Source organism: Aquarana catesbeiana, linkage group LG01, assembly GCF_042186555.1.
Source record: "Aquarana catesbeiana isolate 2022-GZ linkage group LG01, ASM4218655v1, whole genome shotgun sequence".
Lineage (NCBI taxonomy): Eukaryota > Metazoa > Chordata > Amphibia > Anura > Ranidae > Aquarana > Aquarana catesbeiana.
The window spans coordinates 41,526,607-41,551,151 of NC_133324.1; the positions used below are offsets into that span (position 1 = coordinate 41,526,607).

The window sequence follows — 24,545 nt, forward strand, 5'->3', positions numbered from 1 at the left end:
GGTTTATAGTCTTCGGACTGTGGGGTTATGGGATCCAAGTGCAGCTCACTGTTTCGAGTTGCGCGGGGTGGGGGGAGGGGGGAGCAACCGGTGTTGCACAAGGTTATGTTCTTTTTTTTGTTTCTTGTTTTCCTTGTTTTATTGTTAAGGTCAAGGTGGTCTATGACAGGGGATATTCGCCCATAATGGCGTTGGTGTGGAAAGCATACTACTCGAGGGAGGAAGCATTCTGTTGGACTCTGCTGTACCTGGGGGAGTGGCCTGCTCCCCCTGGTCCAGGGACGCCGAGGAGATCAGAGCTCTTCCCTCGATCGGTCATTGTAAAATCTTCATATGGCTGAATGTTTAATAGTTTCATGGAACGTACGGGGGCTAAACTCAGCTATTAAACACTCCTTAGTACTTAACTACTTGAAGAAAATTCACCCACAGATCTGCATATTGCAGGAAACCCACCTGATGGGATCAAGGGTCATGTGTCTAAAGAGGGCATGGGTTGGTGCTCATTATCACGCTCCTTATTCTAATTATGCCAGGGGGGTCAGTGTCTTGATCCATCATTCCCTTCCCTTTCAGTTAGAAGAGGTTAAATTAGACCCTGGCGGTCGTTATGTTATTATTCACGCACTGATTTCTGAGACCCCCTATGTGATTGTTGGGATCTACCTGCCCCCCCTGCGGATATTGATGTACTTCATAGACTGATGCAACAGATCACGCTGTATAATGTAGAAAACGTGATATTGTTAGGAGACTTTAATTTGGTGCCGTCCAGGGAACTGGATAGGCTTCATGCCTCTGGCTCCCCACAGTATGGTTTGTCTCAGTGGGCTGCCTCCTTTCAAATGTCTGATGTATGGAGGCATTTTCATCCCTCGGACAGGGAATATACCTGCCTCTCTACGTCCTACTGGACTATGTCGTGCATAGATTTGGCTTTTGCCTCTTCAGCAATGATGCGGAGAGTGATATCTGCGGAGATCCTGTCTAGAGGTATCTCCGATCACGCTCCACTATCAGTTACCATTAGAACTTCGGGGGAGGTGGGAGAACGAGTATGGAGGTTATCCGGGGGGTGGATTGCAGATCCGGAGATTCAGGAGGCAATGCCTGAGGCACTTTGCAATTTTTGGATAGACAACACAGAATCGGTGAACCCTAGAATATTGTGGGACTCCTTTAAGGCATGCCTTAGGGGGGAGTACATTAAAAGGATCGCTCAGCAGAAAAGGCAATCCGTGCAGTCTCTGCCGCAACTGGAGGAGCAGGCAAAGCTGTGCGAAGCGGAGTTTGTGAGAGACCCGGTACAGAATAGATACATAGCCTGGCAGGACGTGCTGAGGGACTTATCCTTGCTCAGATTGGATCTTACTAAGAAATCGATGATTGATAGTGCCCAGAGGGTGTTCGAGTACGGGGACAAAAATGGCAGGCTATTGGCCTGGCTAGCCAGGGGACAGCATCTAGTGACTCACATAGGGCGTCTGAGGGGACCCGAGGATCGTCTTCTGACGTTACAAGCAGATATAAATGAGCAGTTCCTAAGATTTTATCAGACCCTATATGCCTCTAGAGTCTCCTATAGTGATTCAGAGCTATCTCAATACTTAGACCAGATACAACTTCCTACCCTTGCGGCGGAAAAAAGGTGAGGAATTGGAGGAAGATATTTCATTGGAGGAGGTGCAGGAGGCGTTGGGGTCTATGCAGTCTGGGAAGGCCCCGGGACCAGATGGGATTCCTATAGAATTCTACTCCACGTATCAGGAATTGCTGGCACCCAGGTTTCTGGTAATGCTGAAGCAATTTGCGGCTTCGGGCTGTTTACCTGATTCAATGTACGATGCGATAGTGGTGCTGGTGCCCAAGCCTGGCAAGGATCCAGAGGACTGCGCCTCCTACAGGCCGATTTCGCTAATTAATGCGGATGCAAAACTGTTGGCAAAAATACTAGCCACCAGACTCAGAAAGGTCATGGATGATCTTGTCCATGCAGACCAGACAGGGTTCATGGTGGGCAAGGGCACCTATATTAATATCCGTCGCTTATTCCTTAACCTGTCTGCCTCTCATAGTAACACAGGAACAAGAGTCATAGCCTCTCTGGACGCGGAGTGGGGCTATCTTTGGGAGGTATTGAAAAGATTTGGGTTTGGTCCCAAATTTCTCCACTGGCTGAGTATGTTGTATCGAGCCCCTAGGGCTAGGATACGAATAAATAGCGCCCTATCAGATTATTTTCTCCTTCAAGGGGGGACCCGTCAAGGGTGTCCCTTATCACCCAGCCTATTTGCTCTGGCGCTGGAGCCGCTGGCGGTCCTGATCAGGAATTCGGACCAGATAGTTGGTCTACGGGTCGGCCCTTTGGAGGAGAAAATATCCTTATATGCGGATGACACTTTACTGTACCTGCAGGATGCTGATTCTTCGTTGGATGCGGCCCTTGCAGCCTTCGATGATTTTGGGAAATTCTCAGGAATCCGAATTAATTGGGCCAAATCTGCCTTATTCCCCCTGGATGTGCAGGCCAGGGTGAATGGGACACGTACTCCCTTGCAATGGGTGGAGGAATTCACTTATTTAGGAATAAGGATATCAAGGGACTTGGGCTCCTTCCGACGTCTTAACCTCCAGCCAGTTGTTCAGCGCCTTAGAGATCATTGTTCACGATGGGCTAAACTCCCGCTTAATCTTTTGGGCCGCATTAATATTTTGAAGATGATTTATCTTCCTAAATTTACATATCTTTTCAGAAATTGCCCCGTATGGCTACCTCTGTCCTTTTTTAAGGAGATAGATAGCTGCATTGGCTCCTTTCTATGGAAGGGTGCTTCCCCTCAGCTGGCCAGACAGACTCTCCAGCTCTCTGTGAGTAGTGGAGGCCTGGCCTTGCCCAGTCTATCGGTGTATTACTGGGCAGCTGTGCTGGTTACAGTGCGATGGTGGTTTCAGCAGTCTAGAGCCAATGCGGCGGTGTGCTTGGAGGCGGCCATAGTGGGATCTCTCACGGAGCTGAGCAACTTGGTGTATAGGGGCCCATTAGCGTATCAGTCACTACAGTCCCCGACCGCGGTGACCCTACGGGTGTGGGCTGTGGCTAGGAGACGATTTATATGCCCTAATCAGAGGTCCCCTTTTTGTCCTCTATGGGGTAATCCCTCTCTCCCTCAACTCAGGTCTATCCCGGATCCACAACTTTGGGCCCGCTATGGCATTAAGATGTTAAAAGACGTGTTCCAGGGGGGGTCTTTTCTCTCATTTCAAGCTCTTGTGGGAAAATTTTCCCTTACAATTTGGATGCAGTTTAGGTATTACCAGCTGCGACATGCAATTAAAGCACAGTTCCCACTACCTCCCAATCTTAAAATGGATCCTATTGAGGAATTACTGGCACAGGAATCCCTCGATAAGATTATGTCTACACTGTACTTCACCCTTATTCAAAAGGAGTCACCAAAAATGGAGGCTCTGTGGAATAAATGGAATGCAGACTTACCTGGCTTGGATAGAGAGGCCTGGGAGGAATGTTTTGAGGATAGCTCTAGGTTAGTCATCTCATCTAGGGACAGGTTGATCCAAGCTAAGTTTTTACACAGAGTATACTACACGCCCCAGAGATTGCACGGAATATATCCGCTACACTCCCCTAATTGTCCAAGGTGCCATTCAGCGGACAGTACCTTTTTTCACATGTTCTGGACCTGCCCTCGACTGTCAAGGTATTGGGCAGAGGTGGGTGAGGCAATTAATATTCGTCTTCAATTGTCTATTGCTGTGACACCAGAGTTGGCCCTACTGGGCATTCAGGATGATGAGCAGAGGCCAAGATATACTAAGATACTGATCTCATTATTGTTTTTCTACGCTAAAAAAGAAATTTTGTTGAAATGGACTTCGCATTTGCCCCCCACGATACGATCGTGGGAGGACTCTGTGAATTCAATTTTACCGTTATATAAGTTAACATACATGAGCAGAGGGTGCCCTAAGAAGTACGAGCGGATTTGGAGGCCATGGACGGACCCCACATATAGCATAGATCCTGGCTGATGAGGCTGGCAATTGTAGTAGTCATTCTCAGGAAAGGTTTGGTGTGCTTCTCCCCTCCCCCCCCCTGTCTCCCCCCCCTTCCCTCCCCCTACTACCCTTTCCCCTTCCCACTGCCTCCCCTCCCCCCCCCCTTTTTTTTTTTTCATTTTCACTAGGAATTAAGGGAATTATTGAGTGACTACTGGGATACACAGGTTGCATACTATTTTGTGTCACTGCACTGATATGGTTATATCTCTGTATGATTCTGTGAATATGTATGTACTACTCAAACAATTGTTTCGCACCAAATTCATGTAATTTTTCCATCTTTTCAAATAAAGACCAACCTTGTTGTTAAAAAAATAAAAATAAAAAAAAGAAACCTAGCGCACTGCTAGTGCATTCGGTTTCTTGATCGGTAGTCCTACTGATTGGACTCCGAACCTCTCAGGATTAGGGTACGGTATGGCAAAACCATCCTACCCCGGGGTTTGGGGGGGGTCTGGGGACCCCCAGGTTATTTTAATACGGTTAACTTACATGCAGAAATGTTTATTATTTCAGTCTAATGTACTCATTGTTTTCTCTTTTCTCCCTTTCATCCTTCTTTTCTCCCTCCCTCTTTATCTCCACATGGGTTGGTTGCGACTTCCGTCTCTGGCCTTCACTCCCAGGCCACGCGTTCTCGGCATTCTCCAATCTCAGGAACCTCCGGGTATCTTCATCTCACTGGTCAGGTAAGGTCACTCACACAAATAGGATCTCACCTCACTTACAGTATGCCTGAACAACTAACAATTTCCCCCACCCTGAAAATTATATCGCATAACACACAGGGTCTGAACTCCCCCATTAAAAGGAGAAAATTGTTCCACCTCTATCAGTCTATGCATGCAGATATTCTCCTCCTGCAAGAGACTCACTTCCCCATTTCCTATAAGACCACTTTCCTTCACCGATGCTTTCCCCAATTTTTTTTATCCTCAGCACCCAATAAAACAAAAAGGGGTTGCAATCTGTTTTGCTAAACATATTAACCTATCTCAACCAGTGACGGTTGTAGACCCTCACCGCCGATATTTATTGGTCTCTGGGAATATAGATGGGGAACTCTATACATTTGTATCCTATTATACACCTAACAAGGGACAGAGGGCCTTTTTTGAAACACTACTCCACAAACTTGGGCTGCACCTAAAGGGCACAATTTTTGTGGGAGGGGATTCTAATATAGCCTTTGACTTTACCCTGGACAAATCCAGATCGGGTGCGTCAAAACCTAAACGTCCTTCCAAACAAAGTCTCCGAATAGTGAAGCTTATTCAGGGGGCGGGTTTGATAGACATCTGGAGGGAATTGAACCCTCGGGCTAGAGACTTCACACACTTCTCAGCACCCCATGGATCATATGCCAGGATAGACCACATCTTCACATGCGCCAATGTGGTCCCTCTACTTGTAAAATCCCAGATAGTAGATACTCCTTTATCTGACCACTCTATGGTCACTTTGACAGCTCGGAGACCTTCGGGTCACAGTGATCGGCCACGCTGGCGTCTACAGGAATCAATTCTTAGTGACCCCATACTAGCCTCTATCATAGAGGATGCAATTAAGGAATACTTCAGTCTAAACACTACGACGGATGTTTCCCCTTCTACGGTATGGGCGGCGCATAAGTCTGTGATATGGGGTAAACTAATTCAGTTGTCAGCTCAACTTAAAGCAGAACACAGAGCAGACACGATAAAGTTAACAGCAGAATTTCAATCCCTCTCAAAAGCACACAAACTCCATCCCACTCCTGTTTCACTGGCCAACCTAGACAAAGTTAGGGCACTGCTCAATTTGTCCTTAACTACAGCAGCCGAAAAGCATCTCAGGTGGACTGGGGCGTGGTTTTACGCTCAGAAAGGATGGGGTCGAAACTGGCGGTCAAACTTAACCCTAAACCTCGCCAACTAGCCTTCCCCAAAATTAAGTTGCAATCGGGAGACCTATCTCAGAACCCTACAAAAATTATGGAGGAGTTTCATTGGTTCTATTCGGATCTCTACCAACCGCGTGGCCCCTCATCTGGGGAATCAAAAAACAGTTTCCTTGATTCATTGAATTTACCCGCAGTGTCTACAGAACATAAGGATCTGTTAGATAGCCCGTTCTCACCATCAGAGGTACTAGACAAGATCAAATCTTTGAAATCTGGGTCCTCTCCAGGCCCAGACGGGTTCTCTACCGGATATTATAAAAAAAATTGGTGCTATATTGGCACCTCACCTCTCTAAGTTTTTTAACTTTCTCAAGAAAGGTTCCACCCTGGGAACAGATTTAAACACAGCATATATCTCAGTGTTTCCCAAACCGGGAAAAGATACGAGTGAAGTAGGGAACTATCGGCCTATCTCGTTAATTAACAATGATATCAAAATTATGACTAAGATTTTAGCGAATAGACTAGCGAGATTTATTATAAGTTATTCAAACGCTCCTCTCTCATATCCCCTCTAAAACCATTATCACACATTTTCCATAACCCTACATTCCCCCCGGGATTAAATATCCAGGCCTTCCGATGGTGGACAGATAAAGGTCTCTACCGGATAGGCCACTTCTTTTCCCAAACTGGCCCCCTTACATTATCACACTGTATACACAAGCTTGACATGCCCAAATTGGAACAATTTAGATACACACAAATCTCTCACTTCCTAAATGCCATTTGGATCACTAGACCAGAACCTCCCTCATTTACCCCCTATGAGTATTGGGTCTCCAACTTTTCTGAACTGAAGGGAGGCATCTCTCTAATATACAACACATTACAGACGAAACTGGACAAGCCGAGCTATGCGAAGGCCTGGGAGGAAGACACGGGTGGATCGTGGCCGCCAACAGACTGTTTCAGGTCCTGGACACGTTCCTTCAGAGGTATTTGCAACATCTCCCTTATCGAGGCTAATATAAAGGTTATGTCCACATGGTACTATGTTCCCTCTAAATTAGCCTTGATCTATCCTGGGACTTCTCCTTTGTGCTTTAGGGGTTGCAGGCTAGTGGGGTTTATGATACATATTTGGTGGACCTGTCCACGCATTAGAACTTTTTGGCGGAAAATCTTCCAAATTATAAGCAAATTAGTAAAGGCACCAGTTGGACCCAGCCCCTACATAGCCTTATTCAACCACACCATCCCCGATTTAACTAAACATCTACAGGACCTCTCTTTCTTTGTTCTGTTAGGAGCAAAAATCACTATAGCTAAGGCCTGGAAGAAAACCACGGTGGCTCTTCAGCCTTGTAAACGAAAGGTATCTTGGATAATGGCCCAGGAACAAATAGTAGCTAAGCTGAATGACAACATGGAAAAATGCTATGCAATATGGGAACCTTGGGCCACGTTCTGTAATATAGCTCTAATACTGGGGACGGGACCTGCTGCTGGACCTGCCCATGTTCTAAGCTGATCAACTCTGTACTCTTCTTTTTCTCTGTCCTCCCCTCTCCCACATTCTCTCTTTCCTCTCTCTGGTTATTCTTAGCCTCTCAGGCTCTTTTTGAAGTACTTAGATCTCTCAACCCCATTGGTTGGGGAAATCTTGGATAGGGCTGGATGGGATGTCAGGGGAATACCACCACCGCTAGTTAATTTTAATTTTCTCTTACATATGGACCTGGAGGAGGAGGGCACCACCGTTTTGCCCTCTCTCTTGGACCTTTCATTACTGGAGACAGCGAGGGATGCTGGGAGGACCCTTATCACACCTACAGGAAGATCCCATAGGGGTAGTGTGTGTGGGCCCCGGCAGGTCCTGGCGGGCTCTCCTCAAAAACAAAAATACACTTTTACATGGTATCCTTCTCGGGCGGTGTGGGATCCCCTCCGACTACCCTGTCCTGAATATTAGGTCCGGATGTATGATTCCTAGGATTATTTTCCGGTAACTTTCTAATATTTTCCTCAGTAATTAATTTGGTTCATTATTACCCTTATATAGCCTTTTATGTGTCCTTCTCTTTTACCTAAATTTCAGCCTTATCCTTTTTGATCTGATCGACTGTAAAGTTTTAGCTAGCAATCGCATGTAGCTGTATCAGGAATTTATTGTATTCTGAATTATGCAACTGTATGTTTTTATGTGAAATATTTCAATAAAAATCTTTAAACCTTAAAAATGCATTGATTACTGCGTAAATGACACTGACAGTGAAGGGGTTAACTACTAAGGGGCGGTGAAGGGGTTAAGTGTGTCCTAGGGAGTGATTATAACTGTGGGGGGAGTGGCTACACCTCACATGACAGCGATCACTGCTCTCGATGACAGAGAGCAGTGATCTCTGTCCTGTCACTAGGCAGAACAGGAAAATGCTTTCTTTACAAAAGCATCTCCCAGTTCTACCTCTCTGTGACACGATTGCGGGCACCCGACGGACATCGAGTCCACGGGATCCACAGTCACAGAGAACACGGAGTCCATGCACACGCAGCACCGCTTCTTAAAGGGGACGTACCTGTACACTCTTTTGCCCACCAGCGCCATTCTGCCGATGTAAATCAGCATGCGCTGGTCAGCAAGTGGTTAAAGGGCTGATAGAAAATTGTAGAAAATAAAAATAAATAACAAAGGTAAAAACAACTGATACTGGATATTGTTGCCAAACCTCTGCCTGCCTACCGACTCTGCCTCTGTCTGCCGTTACTGCCTGTCTTGTTTACCTGCTGACCCGGACTGTCTGACCCTGCTTGTGCCTGCTGTTTGCTTCTGTGCTGTTGCACCCTCAGCTCCAGCTCCAGTGATCTCTGCATCTTCAGTGCTCCAGCCTGCTGCTCTCTGTTACCACCTTACCTGCAGTCCAGCCATCCCTAGAGGGATCTCCACCCTGCTCCAGCATCAGAGACTCTACTTCAACAGGCACTCCTACCCCACTGAGCTTACGAGACCACTGTCCCCACTCCAGTGGCTCCTGAACCAGCGTTGTATGAGAGGTCTTCTCCTACAAGTCAGGCTCTACTACCAGGTACCTAACAGGCAGTAACGGGCTGGAGACTGGCTGGCTGGTTAGGTGAAAGAGCAGATGGTCAAAAGATCGTTGCTGGACACCAGGCGTTGCTGGTTTGAAAGAAGTTGATATCCACTCCGGGTCCGGTTTGTTGCATTTTGCAGACCGTAAGATGAAGGACATAGTGGCTTGGATACCGGCCGGGTACAGCCTGATAGTGATATGAGCGAGAGCCAGCTGTGTGTGGCAATAAGATATAAAGGCTAGGACATGAGTGACGTCATCTGCTATGGTTCCGTGGCAAGGAATCTACGGTAGGTATTCCAGGCCGTGCGATAAGCCTTTAGTGTGTTGCTAGACAGTGAGTGGTTGATGAGCCGGATTGCATTGGCAAGGTGTGGCTTTAATCCATCGTTAGTTGAGACCAAGGTGGGATAGGAGTGGATGATGGGCTGGCTCTGGGTTCCCGCTGGATGAGACAAAATTGAAGCCGGACAGTGCATTGGCTGCGGCATTGCACTTGCCAGGGATATGCTCACAGTAACTGTTAAATTTGGTGATGTAGTGATAATTGCAGCAGCCTGTGCAGGAAGGGCCTGATGGGGAGCAACTTGGGTCTACCCTTATTAATTTTGTCAGCTGTCGTCTGTGGTGAAGAGCTCTGTCTGACCTGTCCACATGTGGCCCCAGACTTGGGCTGCTGCCACGATGGGGTACAGCTCGAACAATGATGAAGTTCGAGGGAAACCAGGAATCAGGCAGTCAGGCAGATTTCCGGGGGCCAATGTCTGGCGAATCAGTGATGGCTAAAAATTGCAGCAAAGCCGGTGGAGGCTGCAGCATCTGTGACTACCTGGGGCAATTGAGATGATACTGAGGGAAAAACATTGATATGCCATTCCAGTTGAAGAGGAACTCGTCCCACATAGCCAAGTCTGCTATTGCTGCTGGGTCTAGTCTGAGGACTTGGTCGGGTCCTGCACTCGGGCGAGAAAGACGTGAGATGAACGACCGCCCCTGAGGAATAGTTCTCATAGCGAAATTGAGCATCCCAATCAAGGACTGCAGCTGTCTTTTAGTACACTCCTGTGACCGGGTAAACTCCTGAATGACCGATCTAACACGAGCTAATTTGCCAGAAGGCAGGCTAGGCTGCATAGCGTGCGTATCCATGATGATGCCTGAGACACTTATGAAATGGGCGGCACAGTGGTGCAGTGGGTAGCACTCTCGCCTAGCAGTAAGAAGGGTCGCTGGTTCGAATCCCGACCACAACACTACCTGCCTGGAGTTTGCATGTTCTCCCTGTGTCTGCGTGGGTTTCCTCCGGGTACTCCGGTTTCCTCCCACACTCCAAAGACATGCTGGTAGGTTAATTGGATCCTGTCTAAATCGGCCCTAGTATAGGTATGAATGTGAGTTAGGGACCTTAGATTGTAAGCTCCTTGAGGGTATAGGGACTGATGTGAATGTATAATATATATATGTAAAGCGCTGCGTAAATTGACGGCGCTATATAAGTACCTGAAATAAATAAATAAATAATAAATAAATAAATAAATGTGTTGGCCTTCCACTATGTGTTCATTGAGATTGTTGAAGACCTCTTTTAGCTTGTCTAGATCTACCAGGGGGTATCTCCAGGTGTTCGATGAGCAGAAAATCGTCCGGATAATAGATAACCCTGTTAAACTGGGCCTGGTTGACAGGTTCAAGTGAGGCACTGAGCGAAAATGTCAGCTTTGTGGGTGAAGTGGTGACAAAAAAGTTCCATGTCTGTAAGGGTCCAGTCAGAGCTGATCTGGAACTGGGCAAGTCTCGCTGCTGCTTTGGCTGAAAATGACCGATGGTAGTCGCAGAAGGCAAAACCTCCATATAGGTACAAGTCCAGCTCCTCCCTCCTGCTGAGGGTGGCTGAACAAAGTACGTATCTGAACATCCTGAAAGCCAAGGCAAAATCAGTGGCTGACAGTTTACGACTGAGGCTGGGGTCTCTCAACTTGAAAACCACTGAGACATCTCCCCAGGTGTACGATTTGTTGTCAGCTAAGTCATAGACTGAGATAAGCAGGGATGTCAATTGACGTCTTTGCCCTCCAATATATCCTCCCTGACACTGGTCGGGACAAGATGAGTGGGGAGTACGATAGGTGCAGGACCTGGTGTACCTGCAGAAGGAGAAGCTGTCATCGGGATCATGACCAGGTCAGGGAGGGCGAACTTTCAAAGGTGTGACTCTGGTCTGGACGTCCAAACTGTTGCGGCTAAGGGGGAGACCAAAGAGTGCAACTGGGCCCCGTTGATGGATTGTATCGATGCCTGTTGGGCCCAGCTGCAGCTGAAGGTGGGAAGCGGAGCCTGAAAAGCTCTGCCTTCCTGGCCATTGCGGGAAAGGGAATATCCCTGCGACTCAGCTCAGCTATGAGTTTGGGGATGTTCCGTCCCCTGAGGGACTGCAGGCAGCCGCGCTCTGAGCCCGCTTGGGGGGGTAACAGAGGGGCGGGTGTGAAGTCCTTGCTGCCAGCCTGCGACATAGCTCCGGCCAGAAGACAAAAGGGGGTGGGGTGCTCATATTTAAGAGGAGTCATAGCCATAGGATAGAGAGCGGAGTGGTAAAGAGAAAACTCAGAGAGGAGGATAAAGGGAGAAGTACAGAAAAAGGAATGATGGAGCTGACAGAGTTCTGTTGTGCAGAACTTATGTTGAGTGGAAATTTAGAAAACTCATAAGAGTGCATGGCGACCGAGGTGGGCCAGGAAGTGACTGGCCAGATAACCGATAGCTCGATGCCTGTCTGTGGTGAGCACAAACTTGAAGACCAGAACCCCAGGGCGTACTGGGGCGAGAAGTAGAAGTCTGGTACGGCCTACGTAGGAATGTTGCGGTCTGTAGGGGGTGACGTGTGCTCGGCTTGCTAACACTTGCACTGCCAGCAAGCAACCTTGTCTGCGAGGTGAAGGGTCGCCCTTCGAAAATAGAGTGTCATGTATAGACATATGTGACAGAACTAACACCTGGAGATCACGTCCAATGATGTATGTGAAGTAACGGTATAGTGAAAGGGTTCTGCAGAATGATGTGATAGAAAAGCCCATGAACTAGGCCCTGACTGACGCTCTAGTACTGAGGTCCTGGTTAGGACCGAAACTCGGAACATCTGCAGTAGTGGTGACATGAGTGCAACAAGATTCCTTTACTCTTTTTCTTTCTTTTATGTGTCCCCCTTGTATGCGACTGGCCCTGGTGAAGATGCAAACATAGCGTTTTTTTTTTTTCAACCCGGGAAATAACGTCCAACCTGGTGCAGGATAGAACCTGAACTTTACTGACCTGAGGGAGAAAAGACAGACGAAAACAATAAGTGGCTCGTATGAATGTAACTGGAGACAAGTGACCGATTAAGTGCCACTAAAAAATGAAGTGGGCTGTATGAGCACCACTGAGTGTGCTTGCAGCGATTGCAAGTATATGTTAAGATGCATGTTTGCAGCGATTGCAAATCGGTATATGCTGAGATGCGTGTGTTTGCAAGGAGTATATACTGAGATTCATGTTTTGCAGTGATTGCAAAAATGGATAAATGCTGAGATGCGTGTTTTGCAGCGATTGCAAGGAGTTATGATGAGATGCATAGTTTGCAGCGATTGCAAGAAAGGTCACCTACTGATAGGCGAAAAGAAAAAGGATAGCAGAAATTGTATATGTAGGAAGGAACTGCAAAGTGGCATACGTAACGAATCGTAGATTTGTGATAGGGACTGTTACGTATTGGTGTGTGGGATACTCGCGACGCGAACCGTTGTGCCACTTGTGCAACTAGGTTCGGAGTGGACTGTGATAAAAAAAAAAAAAAAAACTGTGAAAAAAATATAATAAATAAATAATGGATCATAGGGTATGGTAAGAACCACTACAAATTGGTGTGCAGGATAAGACCGATGTGAACCGTTGTGCCGCTGAGGCGACTAGGCTTGAATCGGACTGTGATTCGTATGACATGAAAGCAATACGAAACAGTCAGTGGAAAATTACATAAACAACGAACCATTTGTAGTGTACAACAGGGACTAATAATAATCAGTGAGCGGGATGCATCCGATGTGAACCCTTGTGCCGCCGATGCGACTAGGTTTGAATCGGATTGTAGCAGGTATGCAATACGAATTGGTTGTAAAGAGATGACATTGATACAAATCGGTTGTATGATGTATGAAGTGCATCCAATACAAATCGGTTGCAGCGTGTATACCACCCCTTACTTCTAAAACCGAACACATACCAACCACCCAGCCCCCCAGGCTAATCAAAGTGCAGACAAGGCCCCAGGTGGGTCTAATTACCACCTCAATCAGACACAGAACCCATGCAAACAATACATGCTGATCTCCAAATGGATGAGACGGCAACCCCATAGACAGTGAATCCTATGAGAAAATGAAGCCAGTTTCAAGAGATATCGGAGAACAACCAACAATGGCTCAGAGGCTTGGATCTACGAACAAACGAATCGTATGTTTGTAGATAGGATGACAAGCAAGGCAGAGGGAGCCTGTAAATCTAAGTTTGCAGGTATAGGAAACATATCCAATGGTAACATTGCATACGAACAAAAAGGTTTGAACCCTACCTGCAACAGCAAGCTAGAATCGCTGAAGAAGACGCCGCAACCCACTTGTAATTGAGCGAGAGACTTACGAACACAAGGTAAGCAGGGAAGAGACAGCCCAGTGACATGTACTATCGTGCACTGGAACTGACAAAGAGGAAGGGGAAGTGGTCAGCTTAAATACCCTAGGGGCTCCTCTCATAAATTCAGGCCAGCATACTGGCCTTCTAAAATATATATATATATATATATATATATATATATATATATATATATATATATACTAGGGATGAGCCGAACACCCCCCGGTTCGGTTCGCACCAGAACCCGCGAACGGACCGAAAGTTCGCACGAACGTTAGAACCCCATTGACGTCTATGGGACTCGAACGTTCGAAATCAAAAGTGCTCATTTTAAAGGCTAATTTGCATGGTATTGTCCTAAAAAGGGTTTGGGGACCCGGGTCCTACCCCAGGGGACATGTATCAATGCAAAAAAAACTTTTAAAAACGGCCGTTTTTTCGGGAGCAGTGATTTTAATGATGCTTAAAGTAAAAAAAAAAAAAGTGAAATATTCCTTTAAATATCGTACCTGGGGGGTGTCTATAGTATGCCTGTAAAGTGACGCGTGTTTCCCATGTTTAGAACAGTCCCTGCACCAAATGTCATTTTTAAAGGAAAAAATCTCATTTAAAACTGCTTGCGGGTTTAATGTCATGTCGGGGCATGGCAATATGGATGAAAATCAGTGAGACAAACGGCATGGGTACCCCCCAGTCCATTACCAGGCCCTTTGGGTCTTGTATGGATATTAAGGGGAACCCCGCACCCAAATTAAAATAAGGAAAGGTGTGGGGCCACCAGGCCCTATATACTCTGAACAGCAGTATACAGGCGGTGCAAACAAGACAGGGACTGTAGGTTTGTTGTTAAGTAGAATCTGTTTGTAATTTTGAACATTTTTAACGTGTTTAGCTCCAGCCAAAAAATCTTTTCTAAGCTTTTTGGAAAACATAGGGAAGGGTTATCACCCCTGTGACATTTGTTTTGCTGTCTTTCCTCCTCTTCAGAAGATTTCACCTCACTTTTTTGTCCCAATGAAAAATGTTTTTTGAAAATTTGGGTTTTTTTGTGGAACAAGGATTGGAAAGCATCAGTGGAAAGGAGAAATTGTTTTCCCATATTAACTCTTACAGGAGAGAATTTCCCTTCCTAGGGGTAGATTTCATCTCACTTCCTGTTGTCTCCTTCCGTTTGCAAGTAGGAGTCATTTGTAAGTTAGATGTTTGAAAGTAGGGTCCTGCCCTATATACTCAGCAGAAATTTGGGCCTTAGGTGTTGCTGTGGCCACAACACTGTAAGCCCTCACAGGGCCCTGCTGTGAAATATTAGATCAAGAATTGTAATTACATGCCCCTGTTGAACAGGAGCTGAAAAATTAGGCCTTAGGCACTGGTGCTGGTGCCACAACACTGCAACCCCTCACAGACACTCTAGTTGGAACGCAGGAACGAGCCCTGCTGCAAAGTATTGCATCAAAAATTGTAATTACACGCCCCTGTTAGACAGGGGCAGAAAAATTGGGCCTTAGGCACTGGTGCTGGTGCCACAACACTGCAACCCCTCACAGACACTCTAGTTGGAACGCAGGAACGAGCCCTGCTGCAAAGTATTGCATCAAAAATTGTAATTACACGCCCCTGTTACACAGGGGCAGAAAAATTGGGCCTTAGGCACTGGTGCTGGTGCCACAACACTGCAACCCCTCACAGACACTCTAGTTGGAATGCAGGAACGAGCCCTGCTGCAAAGTATTACATCAAAAATTGTAATTACACGCCCCTGTTAAACAGGGGCTGAAAAATTGTGCCTTAGGCACTGGTGGTGGCGCCCAGAACCAAAAATGTTCTTACAAGCTATCAGCGTGATGATTGAGGAGGAAGAGGATAATTACTCAGGGATAGTCACTCAGCATCAGCATAGGCAGTCTTTGAAGGGATCTGAGATTTCAAAAAAAATTATTCGGTTACATCAGCATCAGGTGCTTGGTAGCTGGTGGTGATCCAAGACTCATTCATTTTTATGAAGGTCAGCCGATCGACCGAGTCGGTGGACAGACGCACCCTGTGATCGGTTACCACGCCTCCAGCAGCACTGAATGTGCGTTCCGAAAGAACGCTGGATGCAGGACAGGCCAGTAGCTCAATTGCATACTGTGCAAGCTCTGGCCAGTGATCCATCCTCAAGACCCAGTAACCCAGAGGATTTTCGGTGGGAAAGGTGTCCAAGTCTGATCTTGCCCCTAGGTATTCCTGCACCATGTAAAACAGACGCTGGCGATGGTTGCTGGAACCAATCATACCTTGGGGCTGCGGACCAAAAAATTGTCTGAACGCATCGGTCAGACGGCCACCTTCTCCACCGCTCCTTCTTTGACTGACCGAAGCCTCAGCAACACGTTGTCCAGAAACAGGAGTTTGTAACCTCCCAGTCTCTGGGAACGCGTTGCACAGACCTTTCTGCAAGGCCTCCCGAAGATGTTTCATCCTCTGCTCCCTCTGCGATGGCAAGATAAGGTCCGCAACCTTACCCTTGTAACGTGGATCAAGGAGGGTTGCCAGCCAGTATTGGTCCTTCTCCTTGATACCACGAATACGAGGATCCTTACGCAGGCTTTGCAGGATCAGGGAGGCCATGCAGCGTAGGTTTGCTGAGGCATTCGGTCCGGAGTCCTCTGGGTCACTAAGAACGACATGGTCCGCAGCCACCTCCTCCCAGCCACGTACAAGTCCATGTGTTTCTTGGGACTGATCCCTTAAAGACTGCTGCTGATGCTGAGTGCCAGGCTCCACCTCCATACTGACACAATCTTCCTCCTCCTCCTCTTCCTCCTCGTCCTCTTCCTGTGTGATCGGCGGGCACGCAGGAACACTGTCTGGATAAAGGGGGCCTTGAGAGCTAAGGAAGTCCTCCTCTTCCTGCCTCTGTTCTGCCTCAAGTGCCCTGTCCATTATTCCGCGCAGCGTGTGCTCCAACAGGTGGACAAGGGGGACAGTGTCACTGATGCATGCACTGTCACTGCTCACCATCCTCGTGGCCTCCTCGAATGGTGACAGGACAGTGCATGCATCCCTGATCATGGCCCACTGGCGTGGGGAAAAAAAACCAAGCTCCCCTGACCCTGTCCTGGTGCCATAGTCACACAGGTACTCACTGATGGCCCTCTGCTGCGTGTGCAGCCGCTGCAGCATGGCCAACGTTGAGTTCCACCTGGTGGGCATGTCACAGATTAGGCGGTTCTTGGGCAGGTTAAACTCCTTTTGGAGGTCCGTCAGCCGAGCACTGGCATTATATGACCGGCGGAAATGCACACAGACTTTCCTGGCCTGCCTCAGGACATCCTGTAAGCCCGGGTACCTGCCCAAGAACCGCTGCACCACCAAGTTAAGGACGTGAGCCAAACAGGGCACATGGGTCATTTGTCCCTGTCGGAGGGCAGAGAGGAGGTTGGTGCCATTGTCGCAAACCACCATTCCTGCCTTAAGTTGGCGTGGCGTCAACCACCTCTGAACCTGCCCCTGCAGAGCTGACAGAACCTCTGCCCCAGTGTGGCTCCTGTCCCCCAAGCACACCAGCTCAAGCACCGCATGGCATCTTTTGGCCTGCGTACTTGCGTAGCCCCTTGAACGCCTACAGAGCACCGCTGGTTCCGAGGAAGAGGCCATGGAGGAAGAAGAAGAGGAGGGGGTGGAGGAGAGAGGTGTGTCACAATCAGCATTTTGGAGGCGTGGTGGTGGAACAACCTCCAACACTACTGCACCTTGTCCTGCATCCTTCCCAGCTGCCAGCAGAGTCACCCAATGCGCCGTGAAACTTAGGTAACGTCCCTGTCCATGCCTGCTGGACCATGAGTCAGCGGTAATATGCACCTTACCGCTGACCGCCCTGTCCAGCGAGGCATGGACATTGCCTTCCACATGCCGGTAGAGAGCCGGAATCGCCTTCCGTGAGAAAAAGTGGCGTTTGGGTACCTGCCACTGAGGAACCGCACATTCCACAAACTCACCGAAGGGGGCAGAGTCTACCAACTGAAAAGGCAGCAGTTGAAGTGCTAGCAATTTTGCCAAGCTAGCATTCAACCGCTGGGCATGTGGATAGCTGGGAGCAAACTTCTTTCGGCGGTGCAGCAGCTGGGGCAGGGAAATTTGCCTGGTACAATCTGACGTCGGTGTACCAAAAGCAGATTGCCCACAAGTACTTGGCTGTGACACACCTAATTCTACACCTTCATTCCTCTCACTGCAGGTCTCAGAGAGGACTGAAGGTCTAGTGGGGTTGGAAATCTCAGCTGATGAGGAGCAAGGAGAGATCCTCTTTGTTCTTTGGTGTGGGTCTTTTAGATACGCTTGCCAACGAACTGCATGGCAGGTCAACATATGTCTGGTCAAGCATGTGGTACCCAAGCGGGAGATGTTTTGGCCACGCGAGATACGCTTGAGACATATGTTGCAAATAGCAGCGGTGCGATCTGATGCACTCGTCTCAAAAAAGGCCCACACCAAAGAACTTTTTGAATAACGCGCAGAGACTGCAGCGCCCTGCACATGTGGAGCTTTGGGGTGTGATGCAGTCAATGTGCTGCCCTTAGGCTGGCCCCTGGAGGGCATCCTGCCTCGTTGGTGATGTGCCGCCGCCTCCTCCTCCTCCTCCTCCTCCTCCTCTCTCCTATCAGGCACCCACGTTGAGTCAGTGACCTCATCATCTCCTCCCTCCTCATCACTGGAGCAAACCTGGCAGTATGCTGCAGCAGGGGGAGCATGACTGCCAGATTGCTGTCCTTCTTGGGCACCCCCTCTGTCCGTGCTCATGTTACTGCCTTCATCGAGCTCAGTATCGTCATCAGAGCCTTCCAAACGCTGGGCATCCTCCTGGAGCATGTACCCAACACTGTGGTCAAACAGTTCGAGGGAATCCTCATGAGGACATGGTGGAGCTAGGGAAGGAGTCACTGATGACATTGAGCTGAGGGAAGAGGCCGCTGCTTTGCCAGACAAAGCACCCTGGGCATGGGTGAGAGAGGATGAGGAGGATGAGGAGGGCTTGGTCATCCACTCGACCAAGTCTTCCGCATGTTGCGGCTCAACACGGCCAGCTGCCGAAAAAAAGGCCAAGCGTGTCCCATGGCCACGTGCTGATGAGGATGCACCGTCTCCACGACCAGCACTAGACACAGAGCCTGCTTGCCCTCTCTTATTGGCTTGTGACTGTCTGCCTCTCCTTCTTGGCCTTCCAGACATACTAATGGCCTGTAGCTGCACTAAGCTGGGATAGAACACCTGTAATTTTCTTCAAGTAGCTTTATATACTGTAACCAGACAAGCCTGCCTGTCAGTAGGAAGATAACAGGAACGGATCTAGCTGAACACTGTGAGCAGGACGCACTGTACTAAATGTAAATAGTCTAGCTGCCTGACCGTGGTACTAATAGGATCAAATAGAACACCTGTAATTTTCTTCAGGTAGCTTTATATACTGTAACCAGACAAGCCTGCCTGTCAGTAGGAAGATAACAGGAACGGATCTAGCTGTACACTGTGAGCAGGACGCACTGTACTAAATGTAAATAGTCTAGCTGCCTGACCGTGGTACTAATAGGATCAAATAGAACACCTGTAATTTTCTTCAGGTAGCTTTATATACTGTAACCAGACAAGCCTGCCTGTCAGTAGGAAGATAACAGGAACGGATCTAGCTGAACACTGTGAGCAGGACGCACTGTACTAAATGTAAATAGTCTAGCTGCCTGACCGTGGTACTAATAGGATCAAATAGAACACCTGTAATTTTCTTCAGGTAGCTTTATATACTGTAACCAGACAAGCCTGCCTGTCAGTAGGAATTTAACAGGAACGGATCTAGCTGAACACTGTGAGCAGGACGCACTGCACTAAATGTAAATAGTCTAGAAGATAACAGGAACGGATCTAGCTGAACACTGTGAGCAGGACGCACTGCACTAAATGTAAATAGTCTAGAAGATAACAGGAACGGATCTAGCTGAACACTGTGAGCAGGACGCACTGCACTAAATGTAAATAGTCTAGAAGATAACAGGAACGGATCTAGCTGAACACTGTGAGCAGGACGCACTGCACTAAATGTAAATAGCAGGAACGGATCTAGCTGAACACTGTGAGCAGGACGCACTGCACTAAATGTAAATAGCAGGAACGGATCTAGCTGAACACTGTGAGCAGGACGCACTGCACTAAATGTAAATAGCAGGAACGGATCTAGCTGAACACTGTGAGCAGGACGCACTGCACTAAATGTAAATAACAGGAACGGATCTAGCTGAACACTGTGAGCAGGACGCACTGCACTAAATGTAAATAGCAGGAACGGATCTAGCTGAACACTGTGAGCAGGACGCACTGCACTAAATGTAAATAGCAGGAACGGATCTAGCTGAACACTGTGAGCAGGACGCACTGCACTAAATGTAAATTGCAGGAACGGATCTAGCTGAACACTGTGAGCAGGACGCACTGCACTAAATGTAAATAGTCTAGAAGATAACAGGAACGGATCTAGCTGAACACTGTGAGCAGGACGCACTGCACTAAATGTAAATAGCAGGAACGGATCTAGCTGAACACTGTGAGCAGGACGCACTGCACTAAATGTAAATTGCAGGAACGGATCTAGCTGAACACTGTGAGCAGGACGCACTGCACTAAATGTAAATAGTCTAGAAGATAACAGGAACGGATCTAGCTGAACACTGTGAGCAGGACGCACTGCACTAAATGTAAATAGCAGGAACGGATCTAGCTGAACACTGTGAGCAGGACGCACTGCACTAAATGTAAATTGCAGGAACGGATCTAGCTGAACACTGTGAGCAGGACGCACTGCACTAAATGTAAATAGTCTAGAAGATAACAGGAACGGATCTAGCTGAACACTGTGAGCAGGACGCACTGCACTAAATGTAAATAGCAGGAACGGATCTAGCTGAACACTGTGAGCAGGACGCACTGCATTAAATGTAAATAGTCTAGATAGAAGATAACAGGAACGGATCTAGCTAAACTGAATACAGTGTATATATATATATGCAACACCTGGGATGCATATATATACACAATACACTGTAAGTGCAGCTAACTGACTGACTGTTCTGCCTAATCTATCTAACTCAAATCAAATGACACTGTCTCTCTCTCTCTCTATCTCTCAGCACACCGGAACACACACTACACAGGGCCGCCGTGCAGGCGGCCTTATATAGTGTGGGGTGTGTACTAAATCCCCTGAGCCATAATTGGCCAAAGCCACCCTGGCTTTGGCCAATTACAGCTCTCTCTACTGACGGCGCTGTGATTGGCCAAGCATGCGGGTCATAGTGCATGCTTGGCCAATCATCAGCCAGCAATGCACTGCGATGCCGCAGTGAATTATGGGCCGTGACGCGCCACACGAATTTAGCGCGAACTGCCCATAACGTTCGCAATTCGGCGAACGATCGAACAGCCGATGTTCGAGTCGAACATGGGTTCGACTCGAACACGAAGCTCATCCCTAATTTATACTTAAAGATGTAATTTATATCTATAGTTACAAACTCTAGCACAGCTTTGTATTCATTTTGCTTAAAGCCTAGTTGAAGCCTACTTTATGATTCTGATGTTCCCTGCTAACAGCTGAATGTAAAAAAAACAATGCCAATAAAAAAATTAAAAATAAAAACAGAGCGAGAGTCCCTCCCATTTCATACCAGGCACTTCAGGTGTGGTATGGATTTGAAGGGGAATCCCACACCAAAATGAAAAAAAAAACAGCGTGGGGCCCCCCTTAAAATCTATACCAAACCCTTATCCAAGCATACAGCTTGGCAGACCAGGAAAGGGGAGGGGGTGCGCAAGCGTCCTCCCTCCTGAACCATACCAGGCCACATTCCCTCAACATGGGGGGGTGCTTTGGGGTAGAGGGCTCCCCTCCAAAGCACCTAGTCTCCATGTTGATGAGGACAAGAGCCTTTTCCCCACAGCCCTGGCCCAGTGGTTGTGGGGGTGCGGGGGGGAATTATCGAGATCTGGTAACCCCATTAACAAGAGGGCCCCTAGATCCAGCCCCCCTATGTGAATGAGTATGGGTTACACACAGAACACACAGTTTTTGACAAGTTCTTTATTAAAAAACAAACACAATGTCCCCCAGTGTAGATCCATCATCAATCACGATGAACACCAGTTGCTGACCCCCCCCAAAAAAAGGTCCTCACGCGATGAAGGCTCCTGTCATCTGATAGCTCTGCCACCTCCCACCTCTAATAAACTAAAAGGAAGGGGCACCCGGTGATGTCACTATATAGCCCCTCTTGTGACATCATTTTTTACTATATACCCATGGTGGGACAGGATCTGGGGGCCCCCTTGTTGAAGGGGGCTTCGAGATTATGATAAGCCCTCTGCCTGCAAACCCTTTGTACCCATCAACATGAGGACAAGGTATTTTAGTGATGTCACTGTATGGCCCAGCCACCTGGTGATATCATTGAATAGTGCATGCTGGGCAGATGACATCACATGGGGCGGAGTCACCTAGTGATATCATTGGGTGGCCCTGCCTTTTAATTTTTTTAATGGAGGAGCTGTCAGTTTTTGGAAGCCTTTGTCGGCTGCTGGCTTTTTTTTTTCAGGTCAGCAGCCACCATTCATCATAATTGACAATGGATCTACTCCTGGGGACAGTTTAATTTTTTTTTTAATAAAGGGCTTGCCAAAAACTGCCTCCTGTGTTTATTTACACAACACTTTTTTTTGGTGAATGGGTAGGGGTGCTATTCTCATTCACAAAGGGGGGACCAGGATCTGGGGCCCCTTTGTTAAAGAGGGCTTCCAGATTCTGATAAGCCCCCCACCCACAGATCTCCACAATCACTGGCCAGGGTTGTGGGGAAGAGGCCCTTGTCCCCACCAACATGGGGACAAGGTGCTTTGGTGACGTCAACGTATGGCCCCGCATCCTTGTGACATCATAGACTGGGACATGCTGGGCCAATGACATCACAAGGGGTGGGGTCACCCAGTGACATAATCGGGTGTTCCCACCTTTTAATGTAATTAGCGGCGGGAGGTGGTGAAGCTGTCATTTGGCTGGAGCCTTCATCGGGTGCAGACCTTTTTTTATTTCGGGTTAACTGGCATTCATCATAATTAACGTTGGATCTACTCAGGGGTACAATTTTTTTTTTTTTAATAACACACTTGTCAAAAGTTGCCTCCTGTCTTTATTTACACAATGCTTTTTTTTTGGTGAACGAGTAGGGGTGCTATGTACCCCATACTCATCCATATGGAGGGGCTGGATCTGGGGGCCCCTTGTTAAAGTGGGGTTCCAGATTCCGATAAGCCTCTCGTCCACAGACCCCAACAATCACTGACCAGAGTTGTGGGAAGGGGGCCTTGTCCCCATTGTTGCCATTTTTAAAATTGTTAAAACAGCCTGCTTTAGTGTTTTTGGTCCAGTGTTTTTCCAGCATTCTTTTTAACTCCTGGTGTGCATGAAGCCTAATGGAAAATGGGACAAAATCCTTAGTGATTGTGCTAGGTGTGTCTTCATTTGTTTGACTGACTTTTCATTTACAAAAACTTTAATTGTTACACTTTAACTTTCATAGACTGTCATGTTTTTGTAAAATGTATATTGTTTTCTCTGTTGACTATATTATAATATTATTACAAATAAACAAGTACTTTTCACTCACCTGTGTGTATCTGTACAGTCCAAGGATTTGAGCGATTGGGATTGTAGTGGATGAATAGTGATCTCCAATAACACCAGCCAGCTTGCCTTGTCCTTTACAGGAATAATTAGGAAATGTCCAATTTGATCCAGATAAGATCTGCAGAACACTCTGTGCACCCTTCCTGGGTTCCAACCATGAATCAAATAGATGGAAGCCTAGAGTGATATTGGGTAAGATATCTGGATCCTGGTTAATATTATCAATTGCGTGAAGGAAAGCTAGGAGGTTCAAGTAATACCAGAAAGACGGGCTACAAAAAGATTTTTTTCCAAAACAGTACATTAACAATTTCTATACAGATATGTCAAATGTTTTGAAAATATTTATACATGTCATCAGCATTAAATACAGAGGGAAAAGCTTTTGGGCAATGCTTTCTGGGGAATGAATAAAACAGTAGAAACAATGTTGAGTTAATGCTAAGTTTCACAAAGCAGGTCTGTAAATTAAAGTCTCACCACTGAATGTTTAAACCAATCATGTGGCCTTTAAAGATCCAGAACACCTACTTGTGGACTGTTTTGGTATATTCTGCATAAGTCTGGCAGGTAGTGATCAGCCAAACTGCCAATGTTCACTTCAACAGGTGTTCGGTGAACTTCATTGAAACCAGTTAAATTGAAAATGCTCACTTTCTGTTCTAATAGGCAAGAGGGTTAAAGAAAGGGAGGTAAATGCAAGGCGAGGCGCAATCCTGGGAGGTTGTCATATGACGTCCTCCCAGAACAACAGTGCTCCCATCTGACCATCATTTTACAATAGGCTGGGCGGGAAGGCGTTAAAGTGAACCAGACTGCTGGTTGGAAGCCAAACAGTGGGGACCTTGAGTGGAGAGTGAACAAGTCTTGCTTTTTGACTGCTGCTGATTGCTGGGTTGCATTCTTAGGTTATTTTTGGGGCTTTTCCTTGTAGCTTTTTAACACCTTTCTCTGACACTTTTTAAACAGCTCTTTTTTCTTTGCTTCCTTCAGCCTACTAATTAAGGGGAGTGGTTAATTGGTCACAGGTGCTTGAGCCCTATATAACCTTCTGTAGAACTCATTGTGAGCCTGCTCATCTTTGAGCTTGCTAGAACTCTGTCCAAGTGGAGCTGGT

The 24,545-nt window shown here is 47.3% G+C and overlaps 1 protein-coding gene across 1 annotated transcript in view; it reads right to left on the bottom strand.

Annotated features, from left to right (window-relative positions):
- LOC141141074 (vomeronasal type-2 receptor 26-like) overlaps positions 1-24,545 on the bottom strand; it is a 138,619-nt gene that overhangs the window by 55,416 nt on the left and 58,658 nt on the right. Inside the window, exon 2 of the mRNA XM_073628807.1 lies at positions 23,409-23,700. Coding sequence (XP_073484908.1) covers positions 23,409-23,700 — 292 coding nt within the window. The remainder of the gene's footprint in view (positions 1-23,408; positions 23,701-24,545) is intronic.